At 28.0% G+C, this 22,527-nt stretch overlaps 1 protein-coding gene across 4 annotated transcripts in view; it reads left to right on the top strand.

Annotated features, from left to right (window-relative positions):
- The window catches only part of LOC107452953 (macoilin-1), a 63,056-nt gene that overhangs the window by 9,455 nt on the left and 31,074 nt on the right, over positions 1-22,527 (top strand). Inside the window, exon 1 of one of the 4 annotated variants that reach the window (XM_043049646.2) lies at positions 16,124-16,391. The exons of 2 other annotated variants lie outside the window; for them this stretch is intronic. In XM_043049646.2, the coding sequence (XP_042905580.1) occupies positions 16,279-16,391 (113 nt within the window). In that variant the 5' untranslated portion in view covers positions 16,124-16,278. Of the gene's footprint in view, positions 1-16,123; positions 16,392-22,527 lie in introns of those variants that run through there. One more of the 4 variants, XM_043049645.2, reaches the window with a different exon arrangement.

Genomic DNA, 22,527 nt, shown 5'->3' with positions numbered 1-22,527 from the left:
AAAATTCTAAAGAGCAGAGATGATTGTGCTCCGGAAAAAATCCGGATATTTCCGGAAATCCAATGTTCAGAAGTTTCCAAGAAATCATCGATCATATTTATGTATTAAAAATCTTGTATATTTTATTTAAAAATATTAGAACTAGAGTTTTATACTTTAATCTCTTTCATTTGTATATATTTTTTCTGATAGAATAAACAATGTAATTGGAGATAAAAGTAAACTTATACATAATTATTAATTTAAATTATGATACATATAATTTATTTAGAATTTTATGTTGGGAAAATGTCACATTTATTTAAATTTATAAAGACATTAATTTTTTGAAATGTGTCATTAATGATTTTATTCAAGAAATTTTCAGGATTTTTGAGTTGGGCTCACAATTGTAAGAGTGTAAATGACTAAAATATTATAATGAGTGTTATTTTTTTTTTATCTCACTTCAAGCACAATTTGAAGGTTTATTAATACTAAAAACAAAAATTAGAGATTTGTGCTATTAAATTAGATTTAGAATCATTAAAATATTCATATTAATGTATGAAATAAAATATTCATATTAATGTATAGAAATTGGAAAATGTCTGAAAATTAAAGAATAGGGCAATTCCATATGTGACGGAATGACATTTTGACTTGCAAAATAACAATTAATTGAAGTTTCCATGTATCTAATTTCAAATAAAAAAAAAAATTTCTCATGCATATCATTATTATTGGCATAATGCACTTCATAAACTAAAAAAACAGGATTTTCTATCTTTTTTACTTTTAATTTTACGAACTTTTTATTTGCGTGACGGAATGACATTTTGGCAACCAAGCTTTTGGCATGCCGCTTAGAACTGGTAGTTTCTGCGAATTTTGCAGCTATTATTTTTCTGAACTATTTTATACTTTTAGTATAATGTGTAAGCAATGTAAAATGTGAATTTGGAAAATTAACCTCAGGTTGGCTAGCAGTTATTAACATCTATTTGCTGTGACGGAATGACCGTGACAGAATGACAAAAAGTTTAGTAGAAGAAAGCCTTCATTTAAAAAATGTTTTATTAATATGTAAATGATAAACAGAATGTAACAGATAAACAGGATTAATATTTATGTAAGAATTAGTAAAAATTTCAACAGTTTGAAAATTAGGTTGTCTCTGAAGAGGTTTTATATCTAACTTGCCAATGTCACATCTTATCTTCGTTCTCAGGAAATTTATGCATTATTAAGACATGTGACGGAATGACGTAAAAGAAGTTACTTTTATTTTATATATTAAACTTAAAATGTTTAAATTTTGTTCTATATGCATATTTTTATCAAAATATTGCAAAAGAAAGATACATTTCTTTTATTTTATAAGTATTTTTCAAGAAAACAATTTGAGCACAAATGTGAACAATTCACTTGTCAGCCATGTGATTACTTTAGAATGCTGCCAGATTCAAAAAATTTAAAATTATCAAAAATGAAACGGCAATATGTAGACTTTGGCTATTTTTGAACATATTTTTAAAATTAAAATATGCAATTCATAAAAAAAAAATTTCACTTAAAAGTTGACAATTTCGTGGAATTGCCCAGAGTATTTCTTTAAAGCTGTGGCATACAATTCACGAAACTTTACATAAAACTGTGGATCTGAGAGCAGAAATATTTGGCAGATTATAGATTTTGATGAATTCAGCGATAAACAATGCAGTTTATTGTTATTATTATTAATCAGGGGTCTGTCCAAACATTTTGTGAAAGGTCTGTTTTTGTAAAATTGGGAAAAAATTACTCGTAATTTGAGAATATAAAATAAACGTTAAGTCACATTCTTTCAACCAGGGTCCTGCTTTTGTGAATTTGTGCAAATAGGGTACTGTTATTGCGAAAAACTTTTTCGAGCAGTTTTTAAATTGTAAAGAGATACAAGATTATGCTCAGCACTGTAAAATTATAATTAAAAAAAATTTTAAATTTTCAAAAATAAACAGCAATTGCTGCTTCTAAATTAGAGATTCAACATACAAATATTTGGTATTTAGCCCATACTGCTGAACGTAGAATATTCATTTTTGACGAATAAAGGAAGAAGCTTCTGCCGATGGCAGAACTTAGTTTGTTTACATCCTTCTCCCCCCCCCTCCTTCCTGGGAAGGGTTTATTCGATTAACAAAACAATAATGAAGATAAACAAATTTGTGAAGGGTCCGATTAAAAGAAAAATCATTTTGTGAAGGGTCCGTTTTTAAGTTAAAATATTTTGTGAAGGGTCCGTTTTTATGAAAAGATATTTTGTGAAGGATAGATATTTCGGACCCAAATTTCTTCTAAACAGACCCCTGATAGCCCCTATTAAATTTTTAATATATCCTTTAAGGCTATTTTAAAATTATATATTTGCAGTTATACCGAAGAGTGGATCTTTGTTTATTCGATTTTTATTCAGATTACTGTTTTAAGAATGTAACTAGCTCTAAAATTGCTCTTTTTCTAAAAAAAAAAAAAAAAATCTGAATCCAAATTTTTCTTCTTAACGCATACGAAATTGTAGCTGCTACATAAAAGCAGCAATTTTAGTAACTTCATATTTTTTGTTCCAACCTTAGAGATCTTTCTCCCCCTCCTTCAGATTTCACACGAAACTTTGATGTGAAAAAGAATTTGTCGCTGCTTCCGAGAGGATGTGCGGAGACTGTGTATCAAAAAATACATAAGGGTGGATAAATGCAGCCGACAGTAGTTCCGGTTTTGCTTAGTTGTGAGTTGATACTCCCAGGAAGCTACAAGAATTGAATTTTTTTTCTTCTCAATTATCACCTTTTTTTTTATATTGGGAGCATCAATACTGAAATTGGATAATTCTATAACACCTGTTTCGCACAAATTAATGTTTTATTTTATAATAGTTTTTTGCTTCTAATGCCTATCACTATCTTCACATTAGGATGTAACTTATATTTAGGATATAGGTAGAGGTGCACAACCTTTTTGAGTGCAGGGCCGTAGGCGTAAGTATAGACTGACATGTTGGCAATTAGAGAAATTTTTATATAAACATCAGTGTTCTAGGCATTAATTTTTTTTTATCAAAGTTATTAATATGTTTGCATGAAATTAAATAATTTTAAACATTAGATTTCGTTTAAAATTAAAGAATGCAAATCAGATTACTTTTTTTTTTAAAAAAAAACTAAATAAATAAATGCTATACAGTTAATCAAAATCAATGGGAAAAATGTCTTGTTTTTAATTACTTGATTTAATACACAAGTTCACTAATCTTGCGGTAAAAAAACTTTAATGGGCACTGAATTAAATTGAAATAAAATCAAATATTCTATTTACTAAAAAAAATTTAAATTAAAAGCTTTAATTAAAGTTTATAGGGTTTAATATGATTTAAATTGAAGCAAAACTATTCTAGCACAAAGTAAGATTCAATATTTAGTTTTGATCTTACTTCAACTTTCAGACATTTATATTAAGTAACTTTAAAAGGTTTTACAAATTTTTATTTTTTTGAAAGCACTTTTTAATCTACAAAAAAGAATTTTAATTGAATTTTACGAGTAATAATACTTTGTTAAAATATCGGCATCTTCAAAAACACATAATAAAAGCACATCGAGAAGCGTAGCAATAACTTGCAACTGCCGAAAAACGATCGAAAGACCTCTTGGATTAACAATTAAATCAGCACAAATGCAGGACTTCAAATAGTGGTCACATCGAGAAGCGTAGCAATAACTTGCAACTGCCGAAAAACGACCGAAAGACCTCTTGGATTAACAATTAAATCAGCACAAATACAGGACTTCAAATAGCGATCTTTAATGCTCGATTCAAAATAGGCATTTCGTTTAGTATTATTAATATCAGAATTTTCGAAATAACGTGGAAAAGCGTAGCAACAACTGCTGAAAAACGTTAAAAAAGAATCGCCATTCTTAAGTTGAAATCGGCACAGAACAAGCATGTCAAAAATGACAAGTGATTACTGAAATGCGCGATTCGAAGTTCTGCTATAAGAGCGAATTAAAAATGTCCGTATATTCCAAACTATGTAGCAATGCGTAGCAATAAACGTCAAAATAACAATCTAAAAATTAAAATCGGAATTTTTGATAAAATTGGCACAAATAAAGCTCATTATATAGTGGTTATCTAAATTCACGTTCTAATATTCAATTCGTTATGATATATCGTGCTAAAAATATAGAAATTTTAATAATGTGGAGATGTGAGCAATAGCTTCCAAAAAATGATCAAAAGTTATTTCGATTTGCGATGGAGTTTCGATGAAGCATTCGTGTTAAAACGTATTAAAAAGGTCACGATTTTTAAAACCTCGTGGATATTAATGTTTTTTATTTTATTTTATAACCGTCGTTGAACAGTCGATCCAATCTTTTGGGTTTACGGCTAATAATGTTCAATTCCGTAAGTTTGTAACTTTGAACCTAATCCAGAAGACAAAAGCACTCCTGGATCAAGTATTGAGAGAAATATGCCTTCGTGGAGGACTTTTTGTAGAAACTAAACCACGTTTGCGTTGCATGGAGAGGAAAACCACGAAAACTTCACATGGTTAACCTGACGGCAAGGGGACTCTAACCCATGATTCGTCAACTACTGAAATATTTTACGTCAGCGCTGTGGTCAGTTCAAGCCAGATGCGGAATTCGTATCGACCAGCCATCACTGGGATTCGAACCCGGTTCACCTCATTGGAAGGCAAGCGCTCTGTCTCCTGAGCCATCACGGCTCACCTGGATATTAATAGCAATAACTACCACAACAACAATCTACTTGGATTTACGGAGAAAGCTGCTCAAATAAAGAGTATCAAAAGTGTTAACTAAAATTTAAAATTCATATATCGTATATGCGTATGTATTAAAGATATTGGGATTTTAAAAATTATGTGAAATTCCATTGCGATAACTGGTGAAGAAACGATCGAAAAACTGCAGCAATCAATTAAGATCAGACGCTTTAAAAACTTATATATGCATTTCAAAAAAAAAAAAATTTTAAAAACAAATATTATATATTTTTTTTACTATGATCAAGCCCTGCCAAAGACCGTACATCGAGAGCTGCACCCCTTGTGTAGAGGTAAAACTTTAAAATTTTAAATCTCTTCTAATTCTCGATCTTTAAAATTTCAAGTTGATATAAAAGTTGTCATACATTAACCAAAAAATTTCTTAGTGTAAATAAAGAAATATTTAAAGCTTTCTTTCAAATATATATATTTTTATGGTGGGAAGGAGGAGCCAATTAAATTTTTTTAACCATGAATAAGACAAATTATAGCTATCAAGTTCAAAAAATGTAAAGTGTATAATGTAATGTGTTTAGTTGAAAATTTCACACAAACTGTAACATTTTGGTTTCTCGGAATCTACATAAAACCATTTTGGTTCCTCGAAATTTACGTAAAAATCTTTAACCTAAACCTAAAACCCTATACTTTATATCTCTTAAGATAATAGTTGATAAATGCAAACTAAACCTTGCATCTCATATACAAATTTTTCTGTTTATTTACATTCTTAGCTTTTGATTTTTAAATTTGTTTATACTTTACTTACATTTTTTTTTTACTGTGCTACATATTGTGTTTTTCTAAAAAAAATTTCTTCCCTATTCAGGTACGATTGACTATTTTTCATATCAAGTTATAATTATCATATTATTTAATTAACATTCATTGCGTTATACTTAACATATTCTAGAAATTATTTTTAAAAAAAATATCGACCTAGTTAATTAAAAATTTGTGTTATCGTTATAATTGAAAAATTCATCGTATTTTTAAAGACACTTAAGTTTAATCGTAAATATATTTTGAAAACACAAATCGTGTAAGAAGCGTTTAAATTACCATTTTATGTTTATTCTCTACGCCCACGGATTGTCTCAACTCGAGACTATCTTGACCGTTAGGCTTAAGTTAGTGGTTTAGTGGGTCACTTTTTTTTCTTCTTCATTTTAACGGAGTTAAATTTTATTTTTATTACTCTTTATGGGCAGGAAATTCTTCAACATTGAACTCCTTGTATTCAGTTTTCTGGACATGATGTATTATCTCCCAGCCCATTTTTTGTTTCTTCTCCACTATTTTACATCTGAAAAGGGAGTTAGTTGACTTACAAGTTTCTTTCAAATTTCAAGTATTGCGTAAAGATTATTAAGTATTTATGTGTTTATTAATATAAAGTTTTGACCTTGCTTTTTTTATGTGTGTGAATGTTGGAAGAAAAAGTTTCGTTGCATGTTAAAAAATTTTTTTCTCAATTTAAAAAACTCCTGTAAGTTTTAAAAATCGAACGCTTAGCAATCAAATGTTACCACTGTTATAATGCATTGATATTACATTTCTTTTATTGTTTGAGTGACTATAGTTAGGGTTATAAGTTTGTCGCAGAGTTTATTTCCGCGAATTATTGTTTTTTCGATAATCACTGAATTTTTCGATTTACGCATAGTCTCCAACATTTCATGTTTTTGAAAATTTCTTTTTCACTGATAGTGAACCAAAGCATAAGTTTTAAAAACAGAAAAAACTTTTATCTGAGTTTAGTTTCTTGTCGCAGAATTTTTATTAAACTCACTTTTTTTACTTTTTTTTTATTATTTTGTAATTTTGGTCAAAATAAGTGAAAAATATTACATTTAGCTTTTTAATAATTTATAATTTATTTACAGTGTAACGGTAACAGCAAGTGTTATTTACAAAAAATTCAGTTCTCGTTTTTCAAATTAGCAAATACTATTCCAGGGTGCGTAGCTTTTTTAAAAAGTGCTTAAATGTGCTTATTTTCGATTTTCGTTTTTTAAAAGCCTTTAAAGGTGCTTTTTTCATTGGGTGTTTTTAAAAAATGCTTAATTTTCTCTGTTTCAAAATTAGATTTTTCCTTTACTATGTTGATTTTCACTTCGAGTTAAGCAAAAAGACACAGTTCACATTGTTCTATACAACGTTTTCACAATTAAATCAACTCCAATCTATTTCGGCGTATTGTCTGTCCGTAGTTTATGAAAACTTCATTCGTTTTACATGATTCAAAATTTCATGATTTTTGACAATTGTCAAAAAAAAAAAATGCTAAAAAGTTCTTTGATATGACTGTTAAAACACGTTAAAACCTTCAATTGTAAGAAAACTTTCCAACTCTGCCTAATTAGATATTTTTTAAAGTGCTTAAAAATATTTTTTGAGTCTTTGAAAAAGACTTAAAAGGTGCTTATTTTTTGTTGAATAATTTGGCTACGCACCCTGTATTACTTAAATGTTTGAAAATACTTATTTCTAATGTTTCAAACTATACTTTTGAAATGGTTTCTCCCAAATTTTAATTTGTAAAAAGCTATTTTGTCTTTTATCAAAAACGCCGGGGAAGGACAACATCTCAGGCTTGGATCAGTTGGCTTTTTTTCTTTGTAATTTCTTGATCGATGAAAATGTGGAGAATGGTGATATGAATTTTTAATATCTCCTACCCGATTTTATACCAACGGTTTGGCGTAAGTTTTTGTCCCGTCTTTTTTTCGATAACTTTATTGATTGGTTGACATTATATAGGCGACCCTTTTATGCATTTAACTGAAATCTAGTCACGAATCTTTTATGATCTAGTTGATCGATAATCTGCCCTATTTTCTTGAGATTGACCGGTTAGTAATTTAGAAAGAATCGGTTGTTATTAATTTTCAATTTAACGATTTATTTGTTACAAAAATGAAAATGTTTTTTGATGTTTTAAGAAAATATTTTCATTTTTCTTAAATGTAATTCAATTATATTCATTATTGAGTTCATTTTTGACTCATTAAGTTTATGTTGTATTTTGAAGTAGACTTTTTAAAAATTTTGTTAGTATTGTTTGTGTTTGGGACATGAAGGAAATTTCAAAGAACCCTTATATATGTACTGTAATTTTTTTATTGCCATTATCTCACTTTCGTGTTTGTAATGATGGAATCTTGCAATCAAAATGTTGACCACTCTCCAACTAGCTAGAATACTCAAATTTCTTCTCTGTTTACTTGATGATAATACTTCCATACTGTAATTCCCGACGTACGTTTTCCACGATAGATTTTTGAGAAATTTTTTTAACAACTATATTTTTTTCCCTTGCTAATAATACAATGCAGAAATAGAATTGCAGAAAGCTGATTATTTTTTTTAACGTTAAACGATTTTATGAAGGATCTGTGTTAAGGTTTCGGCTCGTTTTTTTTTTCTTTCAAAAAAAGAACTTCATTAAAATTTTAATTTTATTTTATCAGGGGCCCATAAATTATAAATTTAAAGTAAAGTTTGAAAACTTATAAAGTGTTTTTTTTTAAAAAAAATAGGGTAAATATGAACTTAAAAACTACTAAGTACCCATGTTCCTAACAGCTCTACAACAAATTATGATGCATAATTTTCAAAATAGGCAATTGCATTATTGATCTAGGAAAGAAAAACTGTTTTGAACTGAAATTTTAAAAAAAAATATATAAATAGAACTAAATATATTGAATTTAATTGAATTTTTAGAGAAAAATTCAAAACATTGTTGAAGCTTAGTATTAAAAATTACAAATTCATACTTAGATTTTAGTTTTAAACACTGATAACATAATACAAAATCTACTTACAAAATTGCAAAGAATTTTATTGTTTTTTTTTTTTTTTTTTTTTTTTTTGTGTGTGTGTTAGTGTAAAGAAATTCTCTCAAATTCAAAGGTCTTCAGGAAATGCACTTAAAATGTGTGGGGAAAAAAAATCTGAAATGTAAGAAAATACAACAAAAAAATTTTATAATTCGAAAAATATGAATTTTTTGTTTTGTTTTAAGAATATAATTTATTCACATGAATAATAGTTAAATACCTTACATCTAAATTCCCAATTCTGAAACTGGAAGCAAAAAAGAAAAAAATAATTATTTCTCCCATTTTCTAATATTTTATCTGATTCGTTTTCTCATGTTAGAAAAAGCTTATTCTTTATTCCTGAGTAAGTTTAACGGAGGAAAGGAGGTAGGGGGAGTTCGAAAATACGTTCTATTGTGAATTAAATTGCTATTATTAGTTTGTTTTATTAATGGTGTTATCTTACACACACAAAGTATTACACTCAAACGTAACTAGTCAGAGCACCTTTGCCGTCTTAACATTCCTGTATTGATTTTAGAACCCCTTTTGTTGCCATAGCAACCAGATCTAGCTCTTTCTGAGCCGAGGTCATTGTGCTTTCAGTTTAGGGGGGGCTAGAGGGTTTTCGGAGATTTGTAATTTTTAAGTTAGTGAAACAATTTAATCTAAGTAATTCATTGTAATTATGCCCAACGGAGATTCAAGTTTTTTGCATTTTGAAAATATAACTAAAAATGTTTTACCTTTTTAGGACTATTCATTTAAACATAGGGTTCACATCAGCAATGAAAATTTAGTGTTCCAATAGGACCACCTGGGTATTCATTTAGTGGTCCAAAAACTAATTATGGTAGATAAACTTGAGAAAAAAAATCGAACATTACAATTACATAATTCATGTTATGGTACACATCAAAAATTCTTGCCATCTATAACACCATAAAACTAAATTAGTTTCATTACCCTATAATGATTTAACATTAGTGTTAAAATTAAGTGAAAAAAAACTAAAATATTAATAAATGGATTCAACACAGAGATTAAAATGCTGAATCTAAATAAATAAATAAATGAGGAAAATAGAGAAAGTAAGTAACACAACGTATAAAAAATTATTTAAAACTTAAAATAAAGTAAATTCTAAAAGAGCAAGAAAAATTTTTTTATTGGTGAACAAATATATTGTCAGTACTTCGTGCAAAGTTCGGTACTACGTGTAAATGTGAAAGTTCAACATTTAAATTTTAAAAAAAAATTGTACCAGACCCTTTCAGTTATACTATCTGAATACCACGCTTAGAACGATAAAATTGCACAATAGGACGATAAAATTAGCAAAAAAAAATTTTTTTAATGCATGATATTCAATGCCCAAAAACTTTTTCGTTAAACTATTTTGCAAATTTCAAACATATTTCAAGGCGACAAATTTGTTGCCTTGTATGCATTTAGCATGATTTGTAGAACATTTAGTGACAATTGTTGCTATACTGGCGTGAACCCTATTTATACGCGTCTGAGGAGAGACTTTTTTTTCTTCTTATTAATTTTAGCTGCGGGCTAGTCTCATCGGTGTCTAACACATAATGTAAACATCTGATTCTATAAAAGAGATATTTTTCTTCATATTTATTTGAGATAATTGCTATAAAACTCTGTATTTCACTCGGGGGAACACTATACTAACGGTGTAAAAATTGTGTATTTAAAAAAAAAAAATTGGGTTAGCTTATTTGCACATATTTATTACAAATAAAGGCAATATAACGTTATTAATATGATTTATATATTTTATCCAAAATTCTTATTAACTTTTTCCTCTTTAGTGAATGTCCTTTTTTTGTGTTACTCTCAAATTCTATAATGAGATAAGGGTTTTAAAAAAAAGTGTACCTTTAATAACTTCTTATCTAATGATCAGATTTTTCACACATTCAAGGTAGATATTTATTGTTCAAAGTGCTAACTTCACGTATCCTTAGTAATTAGATCTAAATATTAATTAAATTTTGAAATTATTCTCGTAAACGTATTTTCTCCAGTTAAACCTTATCTCCTCCTCCAAAATTTGATCTGTGACCCTCAAATTAAAGGGGAGGGTCGGACTACAAAGGTCATGGGTGGGAAGCCACAATCTGGAAGTAAATAAAATAGATCTGGAGATCGGTTCAAATGTTTTCTCTTCCCTTGATGTTAATTTAATTTTTTGTGCATTTCGCAGTTGAACTGTTTTATTGGATCAAACATTTTATTTCATATAATTATTAAACTGGTTTAATTTATAAAAAATCAGTGTCAGAATAAATTTTTATCAATATTTAATATAATAATAGAGCGACAGGAACCTGGCTGGAACTCTAAAATTTCGCGCGCCTTAGCAAGTTCACTCTCCTAGGGATGGCATTTCCTATTAGACAAGTTGCTTTAGAACTCAGCATGAAAATATATTTATACTAATTTAAGATCAAATATGAAGGATAATTTATTAGATTTTATTCTTTTCTTAAGGATGAATAAATACCTCAACTGTGATTTAAAATAAATTTGTATTTTCTGTGATGAATTGGTGATTGTTATTTTTTTAAAGTTCATTTTTAAAATAAAAATTTTAAAGTAAATATTTCGAATTCTAATCTTAAACTCAAAAGCGCTCAAAAATATATAATAAAATTGTTTTAGCTTATTATCTGGGAGCAGAGCTGGAGCATCAAAAATTTTTCGGCTCCTGGTTCCTGAATGACAAGGTTTACTAATTTTTACATAATTTAAAACTATATTTTCAAGTGCAGAAAAAGACTAAATAGAATCGCATACTTTAAACTTAATTTTTTTTTTTTTACACATTATGTTTAATAGTAAAAAATATTAAATTTTTAAAAATCATTTTTTACATGAGATAGTTATCTTTGCATAAACTAGTTATTCATAGTATAGAAAAAAGGATCTAATTCGCTTAAATAGTTATAGTGAAATACTATATATTAGTATTAATGGTCCGAACATTTCTTCGCTGATATGACTTAACTATTAAAACCATATTTCCCAAATTGTGGCTACTTCTCTTCACTCTATATTTTCAGATTTGGAATTCAAATCAGGTATAAAAATGTACGTTTTATTCAGGGACAGTATTTTTCTTTTCTTTATCTTTTTGTGTAACCAGTATTCTTCAATCATCGGTCGCCAAAATCATAGATGGCTCCCAAAATTTAATTGAAATTTAACATAAAAATAAAAAAAAACTTGTTGCATCGCTTTGATATTCTGCAATTCATAGCATGTCATTAACACCTAGAAATTTTCCAGTTAGACCCCTAGTTGAAATTTCAATTTTAAAAAAAGTAATTAAAATCGGGCTATTGCAGACGTAGCATATTGTGTTAAATACATGATTCCCAGTTTTTACTTTTTGAAAACATTTTAAACTCAGGAAAGTCGCTTAAAATTGGAGTATGTGTAAATTGATACGAAAATTTATTTTCACAAACTTTTATTAAACGGCTCGATTTTTTTTCCAAACTGAGTTAATTGGATTTAAAGTCTGCTGATATAAAATTCTTAATTTATGAAATTATGGATTAATTGGATTTAAAGTCTGCAGATATAAAATTCTTAATTTATGAAATTGCCCCAATTACGCAGATTAATAACATTAATTTTAATCGTTCAATAAATTTTAATACTGTTTAATTAATATTACAAGTATGGTCCGACAAAAACTCCTTTTTCTTCCGAAAGATAGCAAAACGTCTAAATTGTCCCAAAATGTTAATAAGTTATAACATACTAATTTTTCAGTATTTCATTAATTTTATAACTGCGCTACCATCGCGTTCATTTATTATCATTAATTTACAAAGTGATGTTCATTTAAACTTAATTTTCTTAATTCCTGCGATTTATTTACTACATTCTAGGGAATCTGTAACTTTTTTCTTCTGTCAAAATGGGGTTTATAAACAATGCCGCGTCGTTGCCTCGCCAGACGAATGATATTTACAGTACTTAAGTAGTCGAATAATTAACGTTCCAGACAGAGATGCTAGTTGATTGCCAACATATTTAAAGTTCTACACATTGTTTACAGAAACAATTGTCCTTTTCTTGTATATTTATTTAGTAATTCAATTATTTGCACGGGCGATTTATTAGCCTAATACATTTTGACTAAATGTATTTTGTAATACGAGTACTACTCTTTATTATGTTTTATTACTTTGATGTATGGTATTTACTCTTTCCGCAAGTGCTCTAGTTTTTTGTAACTACTTTTACTCTAATTATTTTATTAATAATAGTCGTCTGATGCTTTTGTTGATAGTTCGGTATACTTTCGTGGCTTCATTGTCTAACTGCTTTCTGTGTCCAATCAATATTTGTAATTAAAAAAAATAAGTACAAAATAACAATTTCAAATTATAAAAGAGAGAAAATTGTGATGGTATTCAGGGGTCTGTTTAGAAGAAATTTGGGTCCGTTAACGGACCCTTCACAAAATATTTTAACTTAAAAACGGACCCTTCACAAAATAATTTATCTTTTAATCGGACCCTTCACAAATTTGTTTATCTTCATTATTCTTTTGTTAATCGAATAAACCTTTCCCAGGAAGGGGGGGGGGGAAGACGGATGTAAACGAACTAAATTTTGTCTTCGGCAGACGTTTCTTCCTTTATTCGTCCGAAATGAATATTCTGCGTTCAGCAGTATTGGCTAAATACCAAATATGTATTTGTATGTTGCAGCTCTAACTTAGTAGCAGCAATTGCTGTTTATTTTTGAAAATTAAAATTTTTTTTTAATTATAATTTTACAGTGTTGAGCATAATCTTGTATCTCTTTACAATTTAAACACTCCTTGAAAAAGTTTTTTTGCAATAACGGATCCTATTTGCACAAATTCACAAAAGCGGACCCTGGTTGAAAGAATGTGACTTAATGTTTATTTTATATTCACAAATTACGAGTAATTTTTTCACAATATTACAAAAACGGACCTTTCACAAAATTTCTGGACAGACCCCTGGTATTATTAAAACGACCACTGATTACCCATATTATCTTTCATAAACGCCACAAGTCACTTAAATCATGGATTGCAAAAACTGCATCAATTGATGTTTGTCTTGTCCAATAGACTGGATTGGTTTTAAATTCCTGCCAATATACGCAGTTTTCGTAGTTGTCCTGATATTACTGCTTTTCCTGATAAGAAATACTGTCGTTATTTGTCCTGATTTTGAGCTTTTTATTCTGATATTCCTGATTTTTGTGTGTCTACAGAACATCCCATTTCCTAAGAACACAAATGCGGGTTTTAAAATAATTGATTTTAAGAATTGAAAAACTTGTGTCTTTTGTTTTATTTTAGTTAATATGCTTTATTTATTTTAATAATAATACTAGACTATTCATTTTAATTAATACTGCTAGTAAAAAATTGCAAAATTCGATCTTTCAAATTTGGAGACCGTCTACCGTGGTTCTGACAAGCAGCCTTCAATAACAGAAAAAATAAAAACACAGGATTTATTATTTCAGACTTATGGCGAATTCAGTCATTTTAAGAAAAGGAAATTTCATTTATATAAAGTTTCTATGTTGATAAATTCAATAGTCTTACGATATTGGGCAAATTTTATTGACCTACATATAAAAAATGGAGTCTACACGTATAAAAAACGTCGATTAAAACCTAATACTCGTCATCCGATTGCCACTTTTTCCGTCGAAAGCGCACACCCCTTGTGCTTTTATTATTTTACTTAATGCAAAATGATTATAGGGTTATCGTGAATAGTTGAAAATATTCTGAAATATTCTTTTCTTTTTCATAAAATATTTCTTCATTTTAAATATGAACCTTGTAATGTTCTCCTTTATTTCAGAAATGCTTCTTAAGTTATGCTTTACATTATAAATATCAAAAAAAAAATTTTAATCGTTTAAAATTTTCAATTTTTGAAAAAGTGGCTGCATGTAAAGTCGCCACTGTTTAAAATGCTACTTTTGGCCAATAGCAAAATTTCCTAAATTATCCCGATATCATACGCTTAGTAATTATTTTCAGCATATTTGGTAACAAATCTTTTAGAGTGTAGTTTTTTTTAATTTTTTTTTTTCATAGATAAAGGGATTTTTATCAACAATACAACAATTATGTAATGGAATTTTCAAATGTTGATTTGAGGGTCAAATCTTGAATTCGATTACAAATTGATTAATTTTGGTATTAAGGAATATTAAATTGATTGGTGTGTTTTTTTTTAAGGTAGCAGTGCTATGAAAATTTTCAGTGTACATTAATCTGAAACTATTATGAATTGTTCAGTGGTTCATTAAATTGTACTGGAAACTGTTAAAACTTTCTGTTCTAAACAAAGCAATTCTGTTTCGCGATTAAATTTGCCGTTATTGTACTTAAGCTGAGTAAATTATACTTTTATTTTTTTTAAGTAGTTTGGTTTATGACTACAGTACACAGTTCCGAAAAATTTCCTAATCTTTGAAAAGTGCCCTGATTTTTTTTTTTTTTTTTTTTTTTTTTTTTTTTTTTTTTTTTGCACTCTACGAAACGTGTATAAATTTCTTTAGACGTCACAAATTCTTTTCCTTTTCTCAGTATTCATAATTATATTAAAATCGCCTTCAAGACAGTAATTATGACTAAGTTAATCATAAAATGAGCATAATACTTTAAATTAATTGTAGTTAATTAAAAAATGCTTATTTATAAAAAATAAAAAACTCCGTCTGGAAAACTATCAAATCCAATAAGTTCTAATATTATCGTCTGCTTTTTTTTCTTTCTTTTTTTAAAAATTTGTTCTTGTGGTGCTTTTCTAATTAATGCTTATGTTAGCCTGATTCTTTTTTACTCAAACAGCTTTTCATTTGTGATGGTGTTGATCATGTCGAAAACTGTGCGGACATGAAAAACCTAAATCACCTTTTTTTCCCAATTTGTAATTAACATTTCGTATTCTTATTTATTTTCTTTGGCGAAAAACATTTAACTGGATTAGGAACGAAAAATTAAATATATATATTTTAAAAACAAGTTTGTGGATAAAGTTACGGACATAACAGAGCAGAATGATCAGATTTGAATTTTATCCCAATAGAATTTGGAACTTAAACGTAGAAATCGATTTGTGTTAATACATAATTTCTTTTATGTGTATTAATTTTATAATTTTTAATTTTGGTGCATTAATTGTTCATAAACAAAAATAAGTGTTCCAATCAGGGATCGGTGATCGGCGCGCCCTGAGTATTAAATACCAACCTCTTGACTTGCTTTTTCTAAGCGTGAGTGGGCTTGTTTAAAAGTATAAAATATAAAAAGAAACGCAAAATTGTTTTAAAAACATAGCAATGGATGCAATATCGTGCGAGAAAAAGCGCCTCTGTGTAAATTTAGAAACATCACTTGTGCACCACTTCTTGCCAAGTTTCTCGACATCGTTCGTAGGAGACACTCTTCGCGATTTCGGTCGATCACTACAAAGTGTCATCGGGTGATTTGTAGGCGTACGCATTTTATGAATCTTAGTGATTTTTTTTTTTTTTTGTCCATCTTGAAAGAGTTGGTAAACGAAGATTATTGCGATTGACAATGGAGTAGATATGCCAGTATTTCGTAGGTTTAGTGGCAGTGGATGTCGATCCAGAAGGTCAGGGTTTGTTCCCGTATCGAAATTCTTTCGTTCAAATCCAGGATTTAAGGGTTTCTGTTTTTAGTAAGTGAGGATGTTTTGGTTATTTGGCATGTTTGACTCATAGCCCCTTTTTTAAATTTTGAGATTTCGCTTTTTTTTCTTTCAATTTTAGTTGGAATTGTTTTTTTAACCCTCAGATTTTAAATGCCAATTGATAATTTTTGATTTTTCGTAAATCAATTCAAGTTTTTAATGTTTAAGTTAAGTAATTAGTACTAGTACACTTACATTATGGGCTATATTTTAAAACAAATGTATCGCCATTAATTTATTTCAAAGAATAGAATACTCTGTAAATCTTGTCTGATTGATGACACTTGAAAGTTGTCCACTCGTGCAAGTTGTCTTCGATTGTCCGTAACCGAATTTATTCCATATAATTTGGGGGGGGGGCAACTTTTGTAATCTGACCACCTATTTATCTTGTATGTATGTTGAACTCTTAAATAAAATTTGCCAACTAGAGCTCTTTAACGATGTTGTAAACTCATAAGTTGATCAAAAAAAATATTTTTTAGAAATTTTTTAGTGTCATTAATTTTATGTGTTATAAATTTCACTGAATTGGTGAAATAGTATGAATACCCTTTTATGGGTTGATCATATGATACATTAAGCGATTTTGTTTGTTTTGTAACTCTATTTTTTTTTTTGACATTTATTTTGCAAGTATATCAAAATAAATTAAAATGGTGAATATAATGAGGTTAATAGTAAAGGTTCTGCTGTGCTGATATTACTTAAAATAAATAATTGGAATGCTAAAAAACCAAATATGTATACTTGAATTTTTAAACAAATCAATTTATTGCTAAACTTATGTGACAAATATTGTAGTTTGCTCCAGTTATTAATCTTATTTTAATGCAAAATAAAATTTTAAATCATGTTAATGAATAATAATGAATGAAAAATTAAACTTTTTAAATCTTGTAAATTAAATTTTAATTTATTTATCTGTAATTTGATTGGTAATATAAAAACAAACGATAAGATTTTAAAAGGAAAAAAAAAAAACTATCATCTTTAAAAAACTATCACAAAATGCAATGCACTGTAGGTGGTCTCCTTAGACAGTACTTTTTTTTAAAAAAAATTCAATTTAGATTTATGAAATGCTTTTACTTATAGAACAACAATTTTTGAGAAGCAGGATATTTCCGTCAAATATCACCAATTTTGTAATCTGACCACCTTTCTTATATGTATGTTGACCTCTTAAATAAATAAAATTTGCCTACTAGCTCTGTTGAACGATGTTATATACTCATAAGTTGACCAACAAAAAATATATATATATATATATTTCAGGATTTTTTTTTGTCATTAATTTTATGTATTTATAAATTCCACTGAATGGGTGAAATAGTATAAATACTCTTTTATGGGTTGATCATAAGATGAAAATATTAAGGGATTTTGCTGGTTTTGTAATTCTTTTCTAACATTTATTTTGCAAGTAACATTTATATAGCAAAATAAATTAAAATGTTGAATGCAATGAGGTTAATTGCCAAGGTTTTCGTGTGTTGATATTAAAAATAAATAATTGGAATGAGGTTACGAATTATATAACTTAATTTTCCCTTGACAAATAAGAATTGCTTGCTTTTCACCGAACTTTCAGTTGTAAAATTTTAGTATTAATGAGTTATGTATTGAGTTATGTGTTTGTTGAAACTTGGCGTAATTTCAATTATTTCATCGGAAGAGATTTTGAGCCAGTTGTGACTCTTAGTTTAAATTTTGTTGGTACCAGAATTTGCTTTTGTGCCAAACTCAACATGTGAACTCTATTTAGAATGCGTCTTTCCGCTGCTTGGCATTTCAAAAAATCCGAAATTCTGAAATATAATTTTTTTTCCTTTAAAAAAAAAAAAAAAATTCCGTTTTTGAAATCGCAGTATTTACTGAATTTACACACTATTTTTGTGGTTTTTAAATATTTTAAGTTACTTTTTACGAAAAATTAAGCAAATTGGACTTAACTTTAGAAAAATATTAAACTAATTAATAAGAATTAAATCTTTATAAATTCTTAAAATTATGCTGTGTATAAAAATGAGTCTAAAATTATTTTAACTCTTAGTTTTTTCGCCTTTCGTAAACTGAAGTATATTTCATTGTTTTCAATTTGATACATAAACTTTGTTCTTAGTACAGTTTTGAATCTCCATTTAATTTCTAACCTTGGTTCAACGAACTTTATTATAATATTAGTTCAAGAAACTTGCAAAATGGGATTGAGAACTAAATTTTAAAAGTACTAGTTTAAAAAAAATGTGAAAGAAAGACATTGAAAAGTTCGAAAAGTTGTGAAAATTAAATGATTAAATATGTAGATAAAATGCAAATTTTTTTTTTAATAACGTTAATGTGTACTTTTTAATAATTCAATATAAATAAAATTGTAACATTTCAATAAAAGCATTTTCTTGTATTTTGTATTCTGTCGGCAGAACGATTTAATAAAATTTACTTTTAGTATTAAACAGGGCGCGTAGCGTTTTTGAAAAGTGCTTAAAGGTGCTTATTTCATTGGGTGTTTTTAAAAAGTGTTTAATTTTTCCTTTTTTCAAAATGAGATTTTTCCTTTACCATGTTGATTTTCGTATGAATTATGCAAAAAAAAAAAGAAAAAAAAATTCACATTGTTCTATTCAACGTTTTCACAATTATTTCAACCCCAATCTATTTTGGCGTATTGTCAGTCTGTAGTGTATGAAAACACCGTTTTACATGATTCAAAATTTCATGATTGTTGACAATTGTCAAAAACAATACCAAAAGTTTTTTGCTTGTTTGACATGACGGATCAAGATAAAACCGTCAATTGTCAAAAACTTTTCAACCCTGCCTAATTATGGTTTTTTTTTTCAAAGTGCTTAAAAATATTTTTTGGGTGCTTGAAAAGTGCTATCCACAACATATTTAACATATCCACAAAATTTTGAGTAGATTTTTTACAAAGATGTTCTTCTCCCAAAAAGTCTGGTAATTTTAGCTGTGATAGTCTGTTACTCTTGGATACAAAGTTACCCAAATCGTATAATCGTGAAATAATGTTACAACCTCTTGATTAAGATATAAGACTGTTACAATCTTCAAGTAGAAGTTCGAATTCCTTCAAAATATTAACTCTAAATTTTTCGAGATTATATTTGATAATAAAGTTCTAACAAACACCCTATAGTATTTTAATAAATTGAAGAGAGTCCTGTTAATAAAAATTGCTTTTCTTCCTATTTCATACATTTTTTCTTAGCAGGTGATATTGTGCGAACGCAGCTGTTTTCATTACAGAACGACCTTTACTTTTAGACATCTGCTTCTGTATTGATTGAAAGCTTTATTTTGTCCTTTGAATATTTTTCTCATCGTTGGTTTATGCCCAATACAGTTTAATATGATTAACACTTAGAAATAAGTGAAGGCAGTTTGTGATAGTTAAGTCAAAACAGCTTTTTTATTCTTTCTGTTTATTTAAATATGTTAATTTTTAGGAAACAGTAAATATTATAAATGGTTACATTAAATTTATCGATGCTTTCAGTAAATTTTTCTCTGTTTTGATATAAATTTAATATAATTTTTATTTAGACAAATAATGCTTATTTAAATGTATGTGAAATACATCATTAGACTATTCAAACATTAGAGAGATTTAGCACTTTAATGTAGAGACCCACAAGTACGTACGTTTTGCAAAGCGTAGTTACTGCAGAATTACATTGGTTCTATGCAGATCTTGTGCAGAATTTAGGTACGTGAACAAATGTAAAAATGTTCACTAAATCTTTCTTGATTATGGTAAAAAACGTAAATTAAGCATTTTTCTTTTCGATTGTGCTTAAACATTGAGAAATATTCTTATTTTGATTACCGAAAATGTAGTATATTCATTTCTTTACTTTAATTTGTGCTTTAATCTCATTTCCCCCCTCTTCTTAGTTATTTTGTGTTTTAGTCTACGTTACACAAAGTATATCCTTCGTCTTATTTTGGTTGAATCTATTTTAATTTGTTATATAACTTGAGGTTTTTATGATTACCAGGAGTTATTCAAGGTTTTTTGTAAAATCTTCTCTCTCTCTCTNTTTTTTTTTTTTTTTTTTTTTTTGAAATGTTCTTTTTATGAATTTGAAAAATCAACTCATAATATCCTGAATCCAAAAATTATCGTAGAATTAGGTCCTTTCTGCCAGGTTTGTTGAGTCAAGAAGTTTTAGGTTTATAACAGAATGCACAAGTGAGCATAGCTTAGCAGCATAATATAACACTGCAGCGTTGCCTCTCTCTTTGAACCCAAGCAAAACTTTTCAGATTTTGTGCAGAATGTGATGCAACGTGGTGAACAAAATGCAATTCTTTTCACTTAAATAGTCAAGAATTTATTTTTGATTTAATAGATTAATTCTAATGGTTTGAGTAACTCATAAATTAATACAATTATCTTCTTAACTCTCTGATAATACAAACTTCCAGATTTTTATTTAAAGAAAAAACCTTTTAAATGGAGAATAGCTTATTTTCTAAATAATTTAGAAAAAGTATTTTGAGTTTTTCCTATTTTCATTTTGAATTGGAGTTTTTATATAATTATTCCAATACCGATTTTTATTTTAACGTTATTGTTGAATAATGCTCTAATTAAGCAACTATCAGAATTATTATGATGAAAGAAATTCTGCATTTATTAAACGTTTTATTCCTTCCAATTACAGAATTTTTTTATGTCTATTTTGCACGTCCGACTTATATTCTTTGATATGATTTATCTTGATCTATCATCGTAAGTTATAACGATCGATTGCTTCCCTAAATGTAAAATAAATTCAATTTTTTTCGATCCAATGAAGTGCTTTTGAAAAGTATTAATTTTTTTTCGATTGCCTAGCAACCTAAACGACATAAGTGAATTACTTTTCCTAGATTGATTGTAATTCTCTTAATTTATAACTTAATTGAATTTTATTATTTTCATGTTATTTCGATTTCTGGTTTTGAGATTAATATTTTCCGTGAAAAATCGCTACCATTTCGTGATAGCTACAGTACAACTCTGACTTGTTTTCTTTTCTAATTATCATAATAGTACTTCATTTATGCTAGAATGAAAAGTAGCTCAGAACGGTCGAGAAGAGTACTTTTCAGACGACAACGTAAAAAAATTTTCAATCCTATTTCTTCTGGTGAATTTCATCAGGCTTATCCTCTGTTTGAAAAGTAAGAATCATTATGAATTGTATCCTCAAATAAATTAGGAAGTGTATTTTTTCGTAAAGTGTGTTAAGGATTCGTCGATTTATGTATTCAGGGTGCGTAGCGTTTTTACAAAGTTCTTAAAGGTGCTTATTTTCGAATTTTGTTTTTTAAAAGCCCTTAAAGGTGCTTTTTTCATTGGGTGTTTTTAAAAAGTGCTTAATTTTCCCTTTTCCAAAATGATATTTTTCCTCTACCACGTTGATTTTCGCTACGAATTATGCAGAAAGACGCTGTTCACATTGTTCTATTCAACGTTTTCGTTTCGAAAACGCCATTCGATTTACATGATTCAAAAATTTTGACAATTGTCAAAACAATGCCAAAAAAAAAATTTTTTTTTTGAACCAGATAAAACCGTCAATTATCAAAAACTTACCAACCCTGCCTAATTATGATATTTTTTAAAGTACTTAAAAATATTTTTTCAGTGTTTGAAAAGTGCTTAAAAGGTGCTTATTTTTTGTTGAATAATTTGGCTACGCACCCTGTATATAGGTAATTAATCATGGTGCGTAGCGCTTTTAAAAATTGCTTAAAGACTTGTTTTCAATTTTCGTTTTTTAAAAGCTTTTAAAGGTGCCTTTTTTTTATTCTATATTTTTTTAAGAAATACTNTGCTTAATTTTCCCTTTTCCAAAATGATATTTTTCCTCTACCGCGTTGATTTTTGCTACGAATTATGCAGAAAGACACTGTTCACATTGTTCTATTCAACGTTTTCGTTTCGAAAACGCCATTCGATTTACATTATTCAAAAAATTTTGACAATTGTCAAAAACAATGCCAAAAAAAAATTTTTTTTTTTGAACCAGATAAAACCGTCAATTATCAAAAACTTACCAACCCTGCCTAATTATGATATTTTTTAAAGTACTTAAAAATATTTTTTCAG

The sequence above is a fragment of the Parasteatoda tepidariorum genome, chromosome 9, assembly GCF_043381705.1.
Source record: "Parasteatoda tepidariorum isolate YZ-2023 chromosome 9, CAS_Ptep_4.0, whole genome shotgun sequence".
Taxonomy (NCBI): Eukaryota; Metazoa; Arthropoda; class Arachnida; order Araneae; family Theridiidae; genus Parasteatoda; species Parasteatoda tepidariorum.
This window is presented reverse-complemented; position numbering and strand designations above follow the sequence as displayed.